Here is a 13,913-nt window from a genome sequence, read left to right on the forward strand (position 1 = left end):
TCGCATCGCTCTCCATTTGCCATCCTGTCTGCTGCATCCTATGAAGTTCTTGCCCTGGCGCCTCTTGTTGGCACTGAGAGCCGCTCGTCTCCTATAGGGTGCGCACGCCAGCCTCCTCTGACATGGACGATGTGGCTTGCTCTCTCTCTCTACTACACACACCGGCCATGCGCGCGCACCTCTCCACATAGACACTCTCTCTGTGGCGCCGTGTGAGCGCGCTGCGATTTCCCAGGACGATAGTCAGTGTCACTTACTCTTTCTCTCCTACACTGTGATTTCCTGTTCGCATCGCCGTGTTCCTTTACGGGACAAATTGATGTGTTTGTGTATATATGTATTTACTTCTTACTCACACACTCACTCACACGCACACACACACACACACACACACACACACACACACACACACACACACACACACACACACACACACACACACACACACACACCTCAAACACAAGGAAGACCGTGCGCGTGTGTTGGACAAACGCGACGTCATAAAGAAGACGTGCAACACAATTAATCGCAGCAAGCGCGCCTACCGGACAAAGACAAACGGACGCGCCATCCTGAGATCGCCCTCTTGCACCGTGTAGTGCGCCTGCCCACCGAGCAAACGAAAAGGTGGCAAAAAGCACATGCAGCCATTCGCGTTGAGATCACAGTGGTCTCCCGTACACACACAAACACACACAACCACATACACGTACGCGCGCGCGCACACACACACACACACGCACGCACGCACACACACACACGCACACACACACACACAAACAACCATATGCACGCACCTTCATTGTTCGCAGGAATCCGTTGTGAAACAGCGACATCATAAAGCTCTCGGCAAGGTCGTCCTACGAATGCAAAACACGAGATCACCCACATGTTTGTGCACAAACACACATGAGAATGGGGCAAAACGTTGATGTATGCCCACAGCACGCACAACACACACGGCACAAACAGCGGTGAAGACCAGAGCCACAGACGCAACAGGGAAGTTGCATGCATGGAAACGAACACAAATACAAACAAAACAAAACAAAAACCAGCGGACATGTGTCAGCGCACCAGATGCTGTCCAAACATGAGGACGTTGTATCCTTCACGCCGCGCACACGCATACAAGCGCCCTCGCTTCATGCGCGAACAAAAGCTGCAGATGCTCGCAAGGCTGCGGGCCACATCGCGTGTGCGTATGTGTGCGTGTGTGTGTGTGCGTGCGTGGCAGTGTGAGCGAAAGGGAGGGCACTAAAGAGCCATACACACAGGGAGGTGTACACTCGACACAAATGCATGCACCTTCGCACACAGATGCACCCAAACACGTACACGCACACGCACACGCACACGCACAAACACACATACACGCAAACATGTGCTTCACAGTCACAGTAGCACACGTGTGCAACTGACTTGTCGACGTTTGACGCTGCGTCGATGATACATTGCGACTCGTAGAAATAGGGCACGCCGAGCGCCTTCATGTACTCCACCAGCGGCCGCGGGTTGTATGCCTCCGTGCCCGGGTCAACCGTCGCCGCACCGAGCTCAAACCGCACGCCTGTTGAAGGGCATGTGCGTGTGTGTGTGTGTGTGTGTGTGTGTGTGTGTGTGTGTGTGTGTGTGTGTGTGTGTGTGTGTGTGTGTGTGTGTGTGTGAAGAGGAGAAGTCGTGTGAGACGTGGCCATTGCAAATGCACAATGCGGGCAACCGCACACTCCTCCCCCCCCCCAACACACACACACACACATGCACGGAACAATAAAGGAGCAGCCAGCCATGCCACGGCGATGCATGCCACCTTGTGCGCGGAAGACGTATTGCGCCTGCTTCATGGTGTGGAGAAGCGTGAGCGAGTCTTTGCCGCCGGACACACACACAAGCACGCGGTCTCCATCGCGAATCATGTCAAACTTGCTTAGCGCCTGCAATAGGGGTGCGTTGGTGCAGGTGTCGCGGTGTGAGTGTGGGTGAACAGCTGTTTGACATTTCACAGCCATGGAGAGCGCACGCACCCGCACATGAACATATACACGCGCACGCACATACACGCACACGCACAACTCCGCACACACACACGCACCTTAAACGTTGGGTTCAGAATGTTCTTTGGAGGACAGTGGAACCGAACGCCAGTCTTTCCCTTCTTCTGCTTCTTCTTCTTCTTGGTCGTGCTCTGGTTGGTCTTATCTTGTTCCTGCGCATCGCCGCTGCTGCTGCTGCTGTTGCTGCTCTTCTCTTGGTCGCCCGCCTGACCACTGCCACTCGTAACTTCTGCCTCGGATGCTCTGGCTGTTCCGTCCTCGCTGCTCGTTGCCTGCAAGCACGCTTGTGCATCATCACTGCCATTCGCCGATGGCTTCTCTTCAGTACCCTGCCTGTCGTCCCTTCCAACATCATCACCACCATCGCCAGGTGCACCAGCGTGTTCATCACAAACTACTGCCTCCTTCTTCTTGGGCCGTGCTGGTGCTGGTGCTGGGGCTGGGGCTGGGGCTGGTGCTGGGGCTGGTGCTGGTGTTGTCGTATTCATCAGCGCCATCAGTCGCTGCTCCTCAGCCCTCAACGCAGCCAGCCGCTTCGCCACAGACACATCTGCAGACACATCTGCAGACGCGGGCGCGGCATTGTGGGATTCGCCTGCGGGGATGGACGTGCGCTTGCTGTCTGTCTCTCCACGTGCCGCTGTATGCAGGGGGGCGTTGCCCACAGTAAACGGCGACCCCCTGCAGGCCCACACGAAAGAGAGAGAGAGGGGAGAGAGAGAGAGCGAGAGAGAGAGTGTGTGTGTGTGTGTGTGTGTTGTGTGTGTGTGTGCGTGCGTACTTGTGTGAGTGTGTTGAATGTGATTGTGCCGACAGCCAAGCCAAAAGCGAGCATATCCCATCGACTACGAAACCCGCAACGACAAAATACCACCGATACAGACCTGAGACGCTGCTGCTGCTGCTGCTGCTGCTGCTGCTGCTGCTGCTGCTGCTGCTGCTGCTGCTGATCAGTGGCAGTGTTGAGTGCAAACCACGCTGCCTCCTGTGAGTACAGGAACCAGCGAAGCGCCTCCGCCTCGCCAGACATCAGCGACACACTGGCAGCCGGCGTCACAGCCCCCGCCCTGGCAAGGTGATGATGCCTGTGAGTGGTGGCTTCCGGCACGATAAACGCATGCAAAAGACGGGGCGAAGCGCATGAAGGCACTGAACACAAAAGCATCGACAGCTGTGTATCGGCTTGCATTGAGCGAGCACGTGTGTCCTCACTTTGCGGCCTGCGCAAGTGCTGCCTCTGCTGCCGCCCACACCGCTGCTCGGTCATCGCCTTCCTGCTCGTGTGCTGCGGGCTGCGGCGTTGCCGGAAAGGCGTGTCGCAGCAAGAGTGGTGTGAGCAGCAAAGGTTGTGGGATGGTGTGTGTGTGTGTGATGGTGTGTGAGTGTGATGGTGTGTGTGATTGCGTGTGTGTGTGTGTGTGTGTGTGTGTGTGTGCGTGTGTTGTCACGTATGTGCTGCATGGTTGTCGACGTTTACGATGATGGCGCTGCACGTGCACGAGCACGAGTCGAACTTACAGTTGTGCTGTCGTTGCCGCGAGCGAGCCGGGCAAAGGAGAGGGAGCTGAGCCACTTGCGTTCCTTGTGCAACGTGTGCTGCACATGACGCCACTCCCCCGTGTCCTGCAGCGAACCAGACAAGCGTGCACATGTGAGCTCGTGCGCAACTGCGGAGGTGTGTAGCAACAACGGCATCACCGCCAGCCTCTTGACAGTCCCAAACATCACAATCATCACGACCACGACAACGACGACAGCGACGACGACAACAACAACCACCACCATTGTCCCCCCCCCCCCCCATCATCGAAATCATCACCACCATCGCCACCACGTCGCACCAGGTGCGGGTTGTAGAGCGGGAGCAGTCGCCATCCGTTCGTGGCGACAAACTCGACAGCGGAGAGGACAAAATCAACGGAGCTGTCATCCATGAACCACGGCAGGTTGATGCGCACAAACCCTGAACCCGTGCACCACACACACACACACACACGCACACGCACACGCACACACACATGCACACACACACACATGCACACACACGCACGCACGCACACGCACACACATGCACATGCACACACACACACACACATGCGCCATGTCAACGATGCATGGAATGACAAGGACGCGTGGAATGAAAAAGGAAGGCGCGAGTCAGAGTAAGAACAGTTCGAAGAAAGCTAGCAAGTGTTCAACAGTGCGTGCACAGAAAACGCATCTCGCGACAACAACACCACCGCCATCTCATCCACGCAACGCGTTTGCCTGCAAGCATGAAAAGTGTGCGCACCTGGGCGAAGCATTTCGGATGCGCCGTGCTCCTCTTTACGGCGGAGGTGGTCGCGGTCAAGACGCGAGTCCTCAACAAGCAGCCGCTCGATCCTGATGGCACAGGTGGCGGTGGTGATGATGATTGGTGAAAATGATGATTGGTGATTGGTGATGATGATGATTGGTGAAAATGGTAGTGGTCGTGGTCGTTGTGGTGAGAAAGGAGGAGGCAGAGGGTAGGCTGGGGAGAGATGAAGGCGTTGATGGGAGATGTGCGCTCGCATGCGGGCTTGTGCGTGAGATATGCTGCGTGTGCACCAGCACAAACGTGTGCGCACTCACTGTTCGGCCAGGGGCTGCGACATGCCCATGAGTCGTTGGGCATAGGGGCCGGCACAGGCGCATCCGCCGCGTGCTTGAACACCAAACAAATCATTGAGGAGACAGCACACAAAATTGTGGTGGAGATACAGTCCACTCTGCTGATGAAACACCATGAACGACAGAATGGCAGCCCGCGGCGCTGTCTTGCTGCCCAGAATGTGAATGGCGCTGTGTTTGGAGAGGCGTGCCAGGGCACGGGCTGCAAGATCTGTCTCGTGCCTGCAAGCAAGCCGAGTTTGAAGAGAGCAGCATGCATACGTCACGTGGATGCACACAAGTGACACGACTGTAGCAATGAAGGTACCACGACGGCTGGCGCACGCGGGTCCCGGTCAATGACGACACGACAGGACGTTCACACGACGTAGCCACCAAGGCCACGCACGCACGCACGCAGACATTGACACATGCACGAGAACCACGCGCATGCACACGCACTCACTCACACACGAACTCACACACACACACACTCACTCACACGCATACATCACATCACACACGCACTCACAAGCACTCACTCACATTCACACTCACTCACACTCACACTCACACGCACACGCGCACGCACACGCACACACACGCACACACACGCACACACACGCACACACACGCACACACACGCACACACACGCACACACACGCACACACACGCACACACACGCACACACACACACACACACTGGCGACTGACGTGAGAATGGCGTCGGGGTCTGCCTCGAGCTTGAGCTTCAGGGTCAGGCCTGCGCGGATGGAGCCTACAATATCTGGCGTGCCGGCCTCCTCCCTCGTCTCCACATCCTGCAGGTACCGGTGCGCCGCTGCTGTGACGAAGAAGACGCTGCCGCCGCCCGGGTGGGCTGGGGTGCGCCCGCTGAACAGCCGCCGCTTTGCAATCAGCACCCCTGTTGGTGGCAAGTCGTTGTGGTGGTGACAGGTGGTGTCAGGTGGTGCCAGGTGGTGGGGGGAGCGGGATGGCAGTGGACTGCAGGTGCTGTTGATTCCAAAGACAGGAGAGGGTGGTGTATGTATGGCAGGCGCCACAAGGGTCGGCATATACATGACCGTACTGCTTGTGCTCAGCCACAGCAAGCCGCATACACAAGCACACGCACACGCACACACACACACACTCACACACACGCACACGCACACGCACACGCACGCACACACACACACGCACACACACACACGCACGCACACACACACACGCACGCACACACACACGCACACGCACACGCACACACAGCGCGCACGGCACGATACCTGGGGTGTTGAGGCCACCAACGAGCTTGTGTGGCGAGAATACAACAGCATCAGGAGCAACCAGGGCCTTGTTGTGCTGGATGCGGACTGGGTTGAGATCAATTGGCAAGTAGGCAGCTGCCGTTGCATAGTCCCAGATGGCCAGGGCATTGTGGCGGTGCAGCAGCACCGTGACGGCGTCGACGTCGCTGATGATGCCCGTGACATTGGACATGGCTGCAAACGTGCCGATGACCAGGTTGCTGCCCTTGGCGTTTGGTGCTGTGAGAAGGGCTTCGAGGTGTTGGAGGTCGATGGTGCCATCTGCTGCTTCACGAACTTCCAGGATGCTGGCGCCAGTTTCGCGCCAGGGCAGCAGGTTGGAGTGGTGCTCGTAAGGGCCGTGGATGACGGTGACTCGCTCGCCTCGCAGAACACGCGCGCGCACGTCCAGTGCGTGGACAAGCTTGTTGATGGCGCCGGTGACGCCGGAGCCGGAGAAGATGACGGCGTCGTGCTCCGATGCGTTGGTGGCGTTGCGGATCATGTCGCGCGCCTCTGCGCGGAAGCGAGTCGTCTGCAAGCCGGTAGCTGAGGTGGTGGTGTGGGTGTTGGCGTACATTGGGAGGACGTGTTGCTGGATGAAGGCTTCGATGCAAGGGAGGGCGCGGGACGAGGCCGTGTGGTCCGTGTACACAATCTCTCGTCGACCAAACGGCGACAAAAAGCTGGCCCGCATCCCTTCCAGCTGCTTCTGCACAAAAGAACGCATGGCGTCGAACGCGGCATCGCCTGTCATCGCCTGCGTTGCTCCCGTTGCTTGTTGCTGCAGCAGCTGCTGTCCCTGCTCCTTCGCTTGCTGCCGCCGCTGTGTTTGCTCGTCATCTCCCTCGCCAAGGAGCACATCGCGTGCAAAGAACTTGCGCTCAGCATGCGCCATCCTGGGTGGTTCAAGTTCGGAAGATTGGTAAAAGATACCCCATAGATTTCGGTACCCACGTTGTGTGTTTGGAAGTAAGGACAAGTGTGTGTGCGTGAGTGTGTGTGTGTGAGTGTGTGTGTGTGCAAGTGTGCGCGACTGTGTGAGTATCATCACAACACAGTTCAAGCCGAGGAATGTGGGCGGAAGCTGTGGCGCAGTTGCGGCCGCTGGTGACACCAGAACGCTTTTCCCGAGCAATAGCCGTTGCACGAGGTCGTGTCCAGGGCCTGGCATGCGTCATCGAAGTGAGTTTGTGTGTCTGTGTCTGTGCTGTGTGTGTGTGTGTCAGAGAGTGTGTGTGTGTGTCTGTGTGTGCGTGCGTGTGTGCGTGCGTGTATGTGTGTGTGTGTATGTGTGTGTGTGTGCGTCTGTGTCTGTATGTGTTTGTGTGTGCATGTATGCGTTTGTGTGTGCGTCTGTGTCTGTATGTGCATGTGCGTCTCTGTGTCTGTGTCTGTCTCTGTGTGCGTGCGTGTGACAGCGTCGTTTGGTTGGGAATGAACACTTGCCTTTCCAGGTGTGCGCTCTTGCACTTGTGTGCTTTTGATACCACTCTGCGTTGCCCTTCACACTCTAATGTCATGGACAATAATGAAATGGTTGATAGGGCCTGCATGACACGGGCAACATCTCTGCGATTCAGCGCACGTGCGATGCGTTTGGCGTGCACGACTTCCACACGATTCGTCGCTTCCCCATGGATCGCATGAAGCAGCACCGGCACGTGAGCAAAGGCGCCGACAAATGGCTGCGCGTTCATCGCTGGGGATCGACAGGGGATTGCATGGCGCACCTGCGCCAGCATGGATACAGAATAGCCGTGACCGCTGTTGCCGATGACAGCAGCAGCAACCACGCCAGTGTCACAGACTTGCACGCCCTTGAACTTGATCAGCCGACGGCTTTTGTGTTTGGCAACGAGGTTGCAGGCATCTCAACCCAGGTGTGTGGTGTTGTTGTTGGTGGTGCTATGGTTGTGTGCGTTAACTTGTGTTGCGGGTAGCTGTGAATGTTTGCTAGGTCTGGGTGTGGTTGCACGCGTGTTGTATGTATGTCACTGCGGGGATGCGTGTTTGCGCTGTCTTGTGTTTCGATCTTTGACATCCCATTTGATGTGACCACCTGTGTTTGGTGCATTATTGTGCGATTTGCATCAACACAGGCACTGGAGGAGGCGGATGTGTTGGTGCAGATTCCACTGGTCGGTTTTGTGAGCGCACTGAATGTCTCTGTGGCTGCAGGTTGCGTACTTCACCACGCAACCCTTCAACGCCGACGCTTCGTACGTGCGTCTGTGCCTGTGTGTGTGTGTGTGTGTCTGTCTGTCTGTCTGTTTGTCTGTCGGTCTGTGTGTCTGTGTGTGTGTGTGTGTGTGTGTGTGGCTGGCTCACGCGCAAGCTTCTTGGTTCTGCTGTATGCTTGTTATCAACCTGTTCAATGGCACCCCTTGCCGAGCACCCTCACCACAATCTTCCCCCACGCACCGCTACTGGCTGCAGCAAGGGGACGATGGCGGTGTCATCAGCGAGGACGAGGCGCTGGCGAGGATGACGACAGAACTGTTGCTACGGTCACTGGGCGAAAAGGACGCCGCAGACGCCGTCAACGACGCCATACACGATGCTGCTTCCACTCGCTCACCTCAACAACACCACCAACAGCAGCAACAGGAGGAGGAGGAGGAGGAGGAGTATGAACGACCATCACCTTCACCACTCACCTCCTCCTCTTCGTCGTCGTTGTTGCCTTTCGATCTGGCAACGCTCGTCGCCCACAACAACAAACACCAGCGCCAGCGCCGATGAGTCATTGCCGACGATTCATGTGAACCATAAATAAAATTCTATTGATGACTCATCTTGCCTGAAGTTTGGTGACTTGCCCACATCCAACACGCACGACATTCACCGCACAGAACCGCAGACACACAGACACACAGACACGAACAACCAGCAAGCAAGCCGCGACAGCATCACCCGCTCCGCACACACACACACACACACCACGTACATACACAGCCACCAACAACACCAACAAGACCATTTGACAGGCGCAACCCAGCAACCATGTTTGGCGGAGGCGGAAAGTACAGCTCGGTACGCTTCTTCGCTGTTCTTCACCACCATGATCTGACTCAAACTGCCACAACGAATACAAACATGCTTCGTCTTTGGTGTTGAGATGGTGGATGCGTGGTGGTGGTGTGACCACGCGTTTCCAACATCGCGTGCATCCCTCTGCATCCTTTTTTTTTTTTGAGTCCAATCCGTACGTTGTCTTATCGGAGCCATGTTGATTGTGTCTGTCTTCCACAACACGCTAGATGAAGCTGAAGATGAACTTGAAGCTCGCCATCACGCGGCTTCAGCTTCTGGAAAAGAAGCATGGTGGGTTTCGTGCTGCCTGTTCTGCGTGCAAGCTGGCTCTCTTGTTTTGCCTGAGTAGTTTTTGCTGACCAGCATCTGGTTTCCTTGCTCAACTCACCCACTTGCGCCTGTGCCTTTTGCTGCTGTTGTTGCACACACCAGACAACGCAAGTGTTCTTGCAAGGAAAGAGGTGGCAACCCTTTTGGACAACAACCGCGTTGAGCTGGCAAAAATCAAGGTTCGTGCTGCGGCTACATGCTGCACCAACAAGCAGCATCTCGTCCACGTGTGCCGATGCCACATGAACGGCTGTTGTTCCTTTTTCCACGCGTGCTTGTCTTTGCGATGCCATGCTCGAGTGTGCGCAACTCACATTCATTCTTTCCTTCCTTCCCTGTTCTTCCTTCCTGTCCTTCCTGTCCTTCCTGTCCTTCCTGTCCTTCCTGTCCTTCCTGTCCTTCCTTCACTGTTGCATTCATGTGCACGCACACAGGTTGAACAGATTATCCGTGATGACTATTATCGGGAAGCGCTTGAGATTCTTGAGACCTACTGCAGCCTTGCTCTCGCTCGCTTTGGCCTCATTGAATCCGTCCAGTACGTTTTGCACTTTGTGTTGCCTGTGTCTGTGTGTGTGTGTGTGTGTGTGTGTGTGTGTGTGTGTGTGTGTGTGTGTGTGTGTGTGCGTGCGTGTGTGTGTGTGTGTGCGTGTGTGTGTGTGTGTGTGTGTGTGTGTGTGTGAATAGGGATGCCCTTCACGTGTCACACGTCACACGCCACACGCCACACGCCACTCGCCACACCCTACGCGTCACACGTCACGCGTCACACGCCACGCGTCACTCTTGCTCGTCTGGCGACACGCTTTCCCCCCCCCCCCCTTCCCTGCCACAACTAACGCCGTGTGTGTGTCCATCTCCCCCTTCCCTCCTGAATACACGCGTGCATGAGCAGGTACTGCGATCCCGGCATCCGCAAGGCGGTGTGCACCATCATCTGGGCCACGCCGCGCGTGTCCGTGGACGTGGTTGAGTTCAAGGAGCTCTCCAAACAGTTTTCGCTGCGCTACGGCAAGGAGTTTGCAGAGGCTGCCCGCACCAACAGCACAAAGGAGGTGTGCCCGCGCGTCAACCAGAAGCTGAGCTTTGTCGTGCCAGACACAAACCTGGTCATTGGCTACCTGGAGGCCATTGCAGCAAAGTACAACGTCGACTGGAAGCCCTCCCCATCAGACTTTGACACCGTGCGTCTGCCCTGCTCCTGTGTTTTGTGTGTGTGCACGTGTCTGTGTGTCTGCCTGTGTGTGTGCGTGTCTATGTGTCTGCCTGTCTATGTGCCAACCGAACAACCCACTCGCATTCGCCATTGCTCTCACCACCCTCACCATGATCATCATCATCATCACCACCACCACCACCACCTCCTCCTCCACCTCCTCCTCCTCCCTTCCTCCTCCTCCTCTCTCCCTCGTGCAGTTTCCAGACACCGGCCCCAGCAATGGCGGTGGCGGCGGCGGAATGCAGCAGCAGCAGCAGCAGCAGCAGCAGGGCACCCCGCCCGTTGATCTCATGAGTGCAGACCTCGACTCCCTCAACCTCAACTTCCCTGCCCCCTACGGCGCCCCGTCCCCCGACGAGAAGCCAAGGCCACAACAGCAGCAGCAACAGCAGCCACAACAGCCGCCTCCCCAGGCCAGCTATGCGTTCCCACCACCGCTCTCCGCCACACCGCAGCCGTCATATCCGCCCGCGCAGCCGGCGCAGGACTCGAGCTCGCTGGCATTTCCCCCGCCACCACAGCAGTCGTACCCGCCCACAACCGCATCCCACGCCCCTCAGCAGCAGCAGCAGCCGCCACAGCAACAACAGCAACAACAGCCATACAGGCCGGGCCAGTCGCTGCTGGACCTCCCTGATGTTCCCGATGCGCAGCCGCCCTCATATGGGCAGGCCTCGGCCCCGCCAAACGGCGATGCCAGCTTTGATCCGTTTGTGGACGCATTCCCCTCCGTCCCAGACTCCAACAACAATAACAGCAACAACAACAACAGCGGTGGCAACGGTGGTCTTGGAGAGCTGCATCTGCCGGACCCGCCGTCCACCAACAACAGCGGGCGCAGCGCTGATGTCCCGCTTGACTACGACAGTCTCACGCGCCGGTTCAACGCCCTGCAGAAGAAGTGATGGTGTTGCGTGGTTGATTGATTGATGATTGTGGAGGTGGTGGTGGTGGTGGTGGGGACAGTGGTGGCGGTTGTGAGGAGACGTGGGGAGGGGGGCGTTCTGTGCATTGACCCGAGTGAGCTTCTGTTTGTGGTTATTCCCAATGCTGACCTCCCTCTGCCATGATGATGATGATGTGTGTGTGTCTGTCTGTCTGTGTGTCTTACTCTTGTGCCCTTGTCTGCCTGCTCGCGTGCCCTTGCCTTTGGGTTTCATCGTCTCATCTTGACAGCAAATTGACTGTTGGTTTTGTACTTTTCCAAACGAAAGAACAAAGAAAGCCTCCTGTAACAAACGTAATAACACCGCCAAATGCCAAAGCTAATCAACACATACACATACACACACGCGCACGCTCGCACACACATACACACGCACTCACACACACACACACACACACGCACTCACACACACACACGCACTCACACACACACACACGCACTCACACACACACACACACACACACACACACACGCACTCACACAGTGCCCGGTTATGAGCTATTGCCGCTGCACACACGGGAACGTGATGGTGACAGCAGGGTCGGCATCCAAGCCAGCCTGCAAAGAGAGACAGGAATGACCATGATGGTGGTGGTGGTGGTGGTGAGAGGACAACGCAGTCCAGCGGCATGTACACACACACACACACACATCACATCACATCACATCACTTCGCTACATGACGCATGGCGCGTACGGTGATTGACTGGCCGGGGGCGATGGGGCCGACACCGCTGGGAGTTCCCGTGAGGACGAGATCTCCGCGCTGCAGCGTGAAGATGCGGCTGATGTACTGGCGATGATGATGGTGATGGTGATGATGATGGTGATGGTGGTGGTGATGATGGTGGTGATGGTGATGGTTTGGGGTGAGAGTGAGAGTGATAGAGAGTGGGGTGAATGGCAACGACCGTCGTCGTGGTCATCAGCACGGACGGTCGTCATCGTGGTTGAGGAAAGGCGTGTTTGAAGACGAACAGGTTGGACTGAGAAGGAGAGGGATGAGAGACAAAGAGGATGGGAGGGGTGGGCAGCGTGGGAACGAAAAGGAGACACACGATGGTCGATGCGAGGAGCTGCGAGCAAGTTGTGCAAGTGTAGGTGGTGGACAAGGTGGAGAAGCGAGAGCACACGCGCTCGACATACGCTGATGAGTGTTGGGATGGAGAAGATCATGTCCTTGGTGTTGCCGTCCTGACGCATCTCGCCATCCACGGAGCACCAGAGACGGACGTTTGACGGGTCTGCCACGCGCTCCTTCGCAACGACATCGCTGATGGGACAGAAGGTGTCATAGCCCTTCATGGTTCAAAGCAGTGCTGGATGAGCGGGGGGTGTAAGGGATACCAAGACAGCGTGCGGTGCACGTACGTTACGTGTTTGCATACCGTCAGTCAGCTCACCTTTGCAACAGACCACGGGTGTCCTTTCTCCTTTGCCTCCTGCAAGTGGGCAGGCACGTCGACAGGTGAATGTGTGTGTGTGTGTGTGTGTGTGTGTGTGTGTGTGTGTGTGTATGGATGTGTGTGAGGGAGTGCGTGCACATGTGCGTGACGCTCACGTACCTGCTGAAGGTTGCGCGCCGTCATGTCCAATGCCAACACATACCCTGTGCGAATGAAGGAATGAAAGGTGTTGTTGATGCGATTGCATGAGAAAAGCCTGGAACAGGAGTCGTAGACGAAGAACAAACGTGGCTAGATCTCCAATGCACACGCACACACGCACACACGCACACACGCACACACGCACACACGCACACACGCACACGCACACACGCACACACGCACACACGCACACATGCCATATCTTACCGTCAACGAGCTTCATGGCGTCGGCCTCTGCCACATCGCGTCCCGTGTCGCCAATAACGACGCCCAACTCCACCTCATGGTGCAGCTCTGTAACCTCGCGCGGAATCTGCGATGCAGCACAAGCAGCGACAACTGGTAGATGAGAAGATGCACAACCACAACACACACACACACACACACACACACACACACACACACACACACACACACACACACACACACACACACACACGTACACGCGCATCACAGACTCAGGTGTAGTTTGTGTACCTCGATGGGCCCGTCGCCTGGCAGCAAGAGCGAAGAAGGGGGCTTCAAGAACAGCATGGGCTTGGACGGCACCGCATTGCCAAGCTCTGCCGCGTGTGCCCTTTGAGCAGGCAGGCAACAAGGCGACAAGGCGGTGAGTGGTGTGCACTGACAAGCCTGAGCCACACACAGAGCAAGGCGGCAGCGCAAGAGTGTACATACTTGTAGTTGCGGCCCACGCACACAATCTTGCGGCACGTATCCACCAGCCTTCGTCCGCTCATCTTCGTCGTTGTTCAGTGTTCTCGACTCTGCTTGCTTGT

At 56.7% G+C, this 13,913-nt stretch overlaps 3 protein-coding genes across 3 annotated transcripts in view; 1 reads left to right on the forward strand and 2 right to left on the reverse strand.

Moving 5' to 3' along the window:
• PTSG_12069 (tRNA 2-thiocytidine biosynthesis protein ttcA) overlaps positions 1-6,915 on the reverse strand; it is a 7,724-nt gene extending 809 nt beyond the window's left edge. Inside the window, exons 1-14 of the mRNA XM_004995410.1 lie at positions 5,976-6,915; positions 5,404-5,614; positions 4,671-4,931; positions 4,348-4,439; positions 3,896-4,017; positions 3,573-3,677; positions 3,267-3,346; positions 2,939-3,121; positions 2,093-2,735; positions 1,811-1,934; positions 1,423-1,570; positions 1,078-1,180; positions 798-860; positions 546-604 (exon numbers count right to left, since the gene is read on the reverse strand). Coding sequence (XP_004995467.1) covers positions 546-604; positions 798-860; positions 1,078-1,180; positions 1,423-1,570; positions 1,811-1,934; positions 2,093-2,735; positions 2,939-3,121; positions 3,267-3,346; positions 3,573-3,677; positions 3,896-4,017; positions 4,348-4,439; positions 4,671-4,931; positions 5,404-5,614; positions 5,976-6,894 — 3,113 coding nt within the window. The 5' untranslated portion in view covers positions 6,895-6,915. The remainder of the gene's footprint in view (positions 1-545; positions 605-797; positions 861-1,077; positions 1,181-1,422; positions 1,571-1,810; positions 1,935-2,092; positions 2,736-2,938; positions 3,122-3,266; positions 3,347-3,572; positions 3,678-3,895; positions 4,018-4,347; positions 4,440-4,670; positions 4,932-5,403; positions 5,615-5,975) is intronic.
• A 155-nt stretch (positions 6,916-7,070) lies between these two features.
• Positions 7,071-11,486, forward strand: PTSG_12070 (uncharacterized protein; the record flags this gene model as incomplete). Its single annotated transcript, XM_004995411.1, has 10 exons — positions 7,071-7,181; positions 7,544-7,879; positions 8,099-8,218; positions 8,436-8,702; positions 8,955-9,032; positions 9,260-9,323; positions 9,465-9,541; positions 9,797-9,900; positions 10,258-10,546; positions 10,779-11,486. 10 exons carry the CDS (start codon positions 7,071-7,073, stop codon positions 11,484-11,486), a joined length of 2,154 nt encoding a protein of 717 aa, XP_004995468.1.
• Positions 11,487-12,025: 539 nt separating this feature from the next.
• Positions 12,026-13,874, reverse strand: PTSG_03746 (fumarylacetoacetate hydrolase domain-containing protein 1; the record flags this gene model as incomplete). The annotated part of the gene is made up of 8 exons (XM_004995412.1): positions 12,026-12,085; positions 12,225-12,320; positions 12,674-12,826; positions 12,931-12,969; positions 13,093-13,136; positions 13,342-13,447; positions 13,612-13,711; positions 13,813-13,874. The coding sequence occupies 8 exons, from the start codon at positions 13,872-13,874 to the stop codon at positions 12,026-12,028; spliced, it is 660 nt and encodes a 219-aa protein (XP_004995469.1).
• Positions 13,875-13,913: the final 39 nt, after the last annotated feature.

Source organism: Salpingoeca rosetta (genome assembly GCF_000188695.1).
Source record: "Salpingoeca rosetta unplaced genomic scaffold supercont1.8, whole genome shotgun sequence".
Taxonomy (NCBI): domain Eukaryota; class Choanoflagellata; order Craspedida; family Salpingoecidae; genus Salpingoeca; species Salpingoeca rosetta.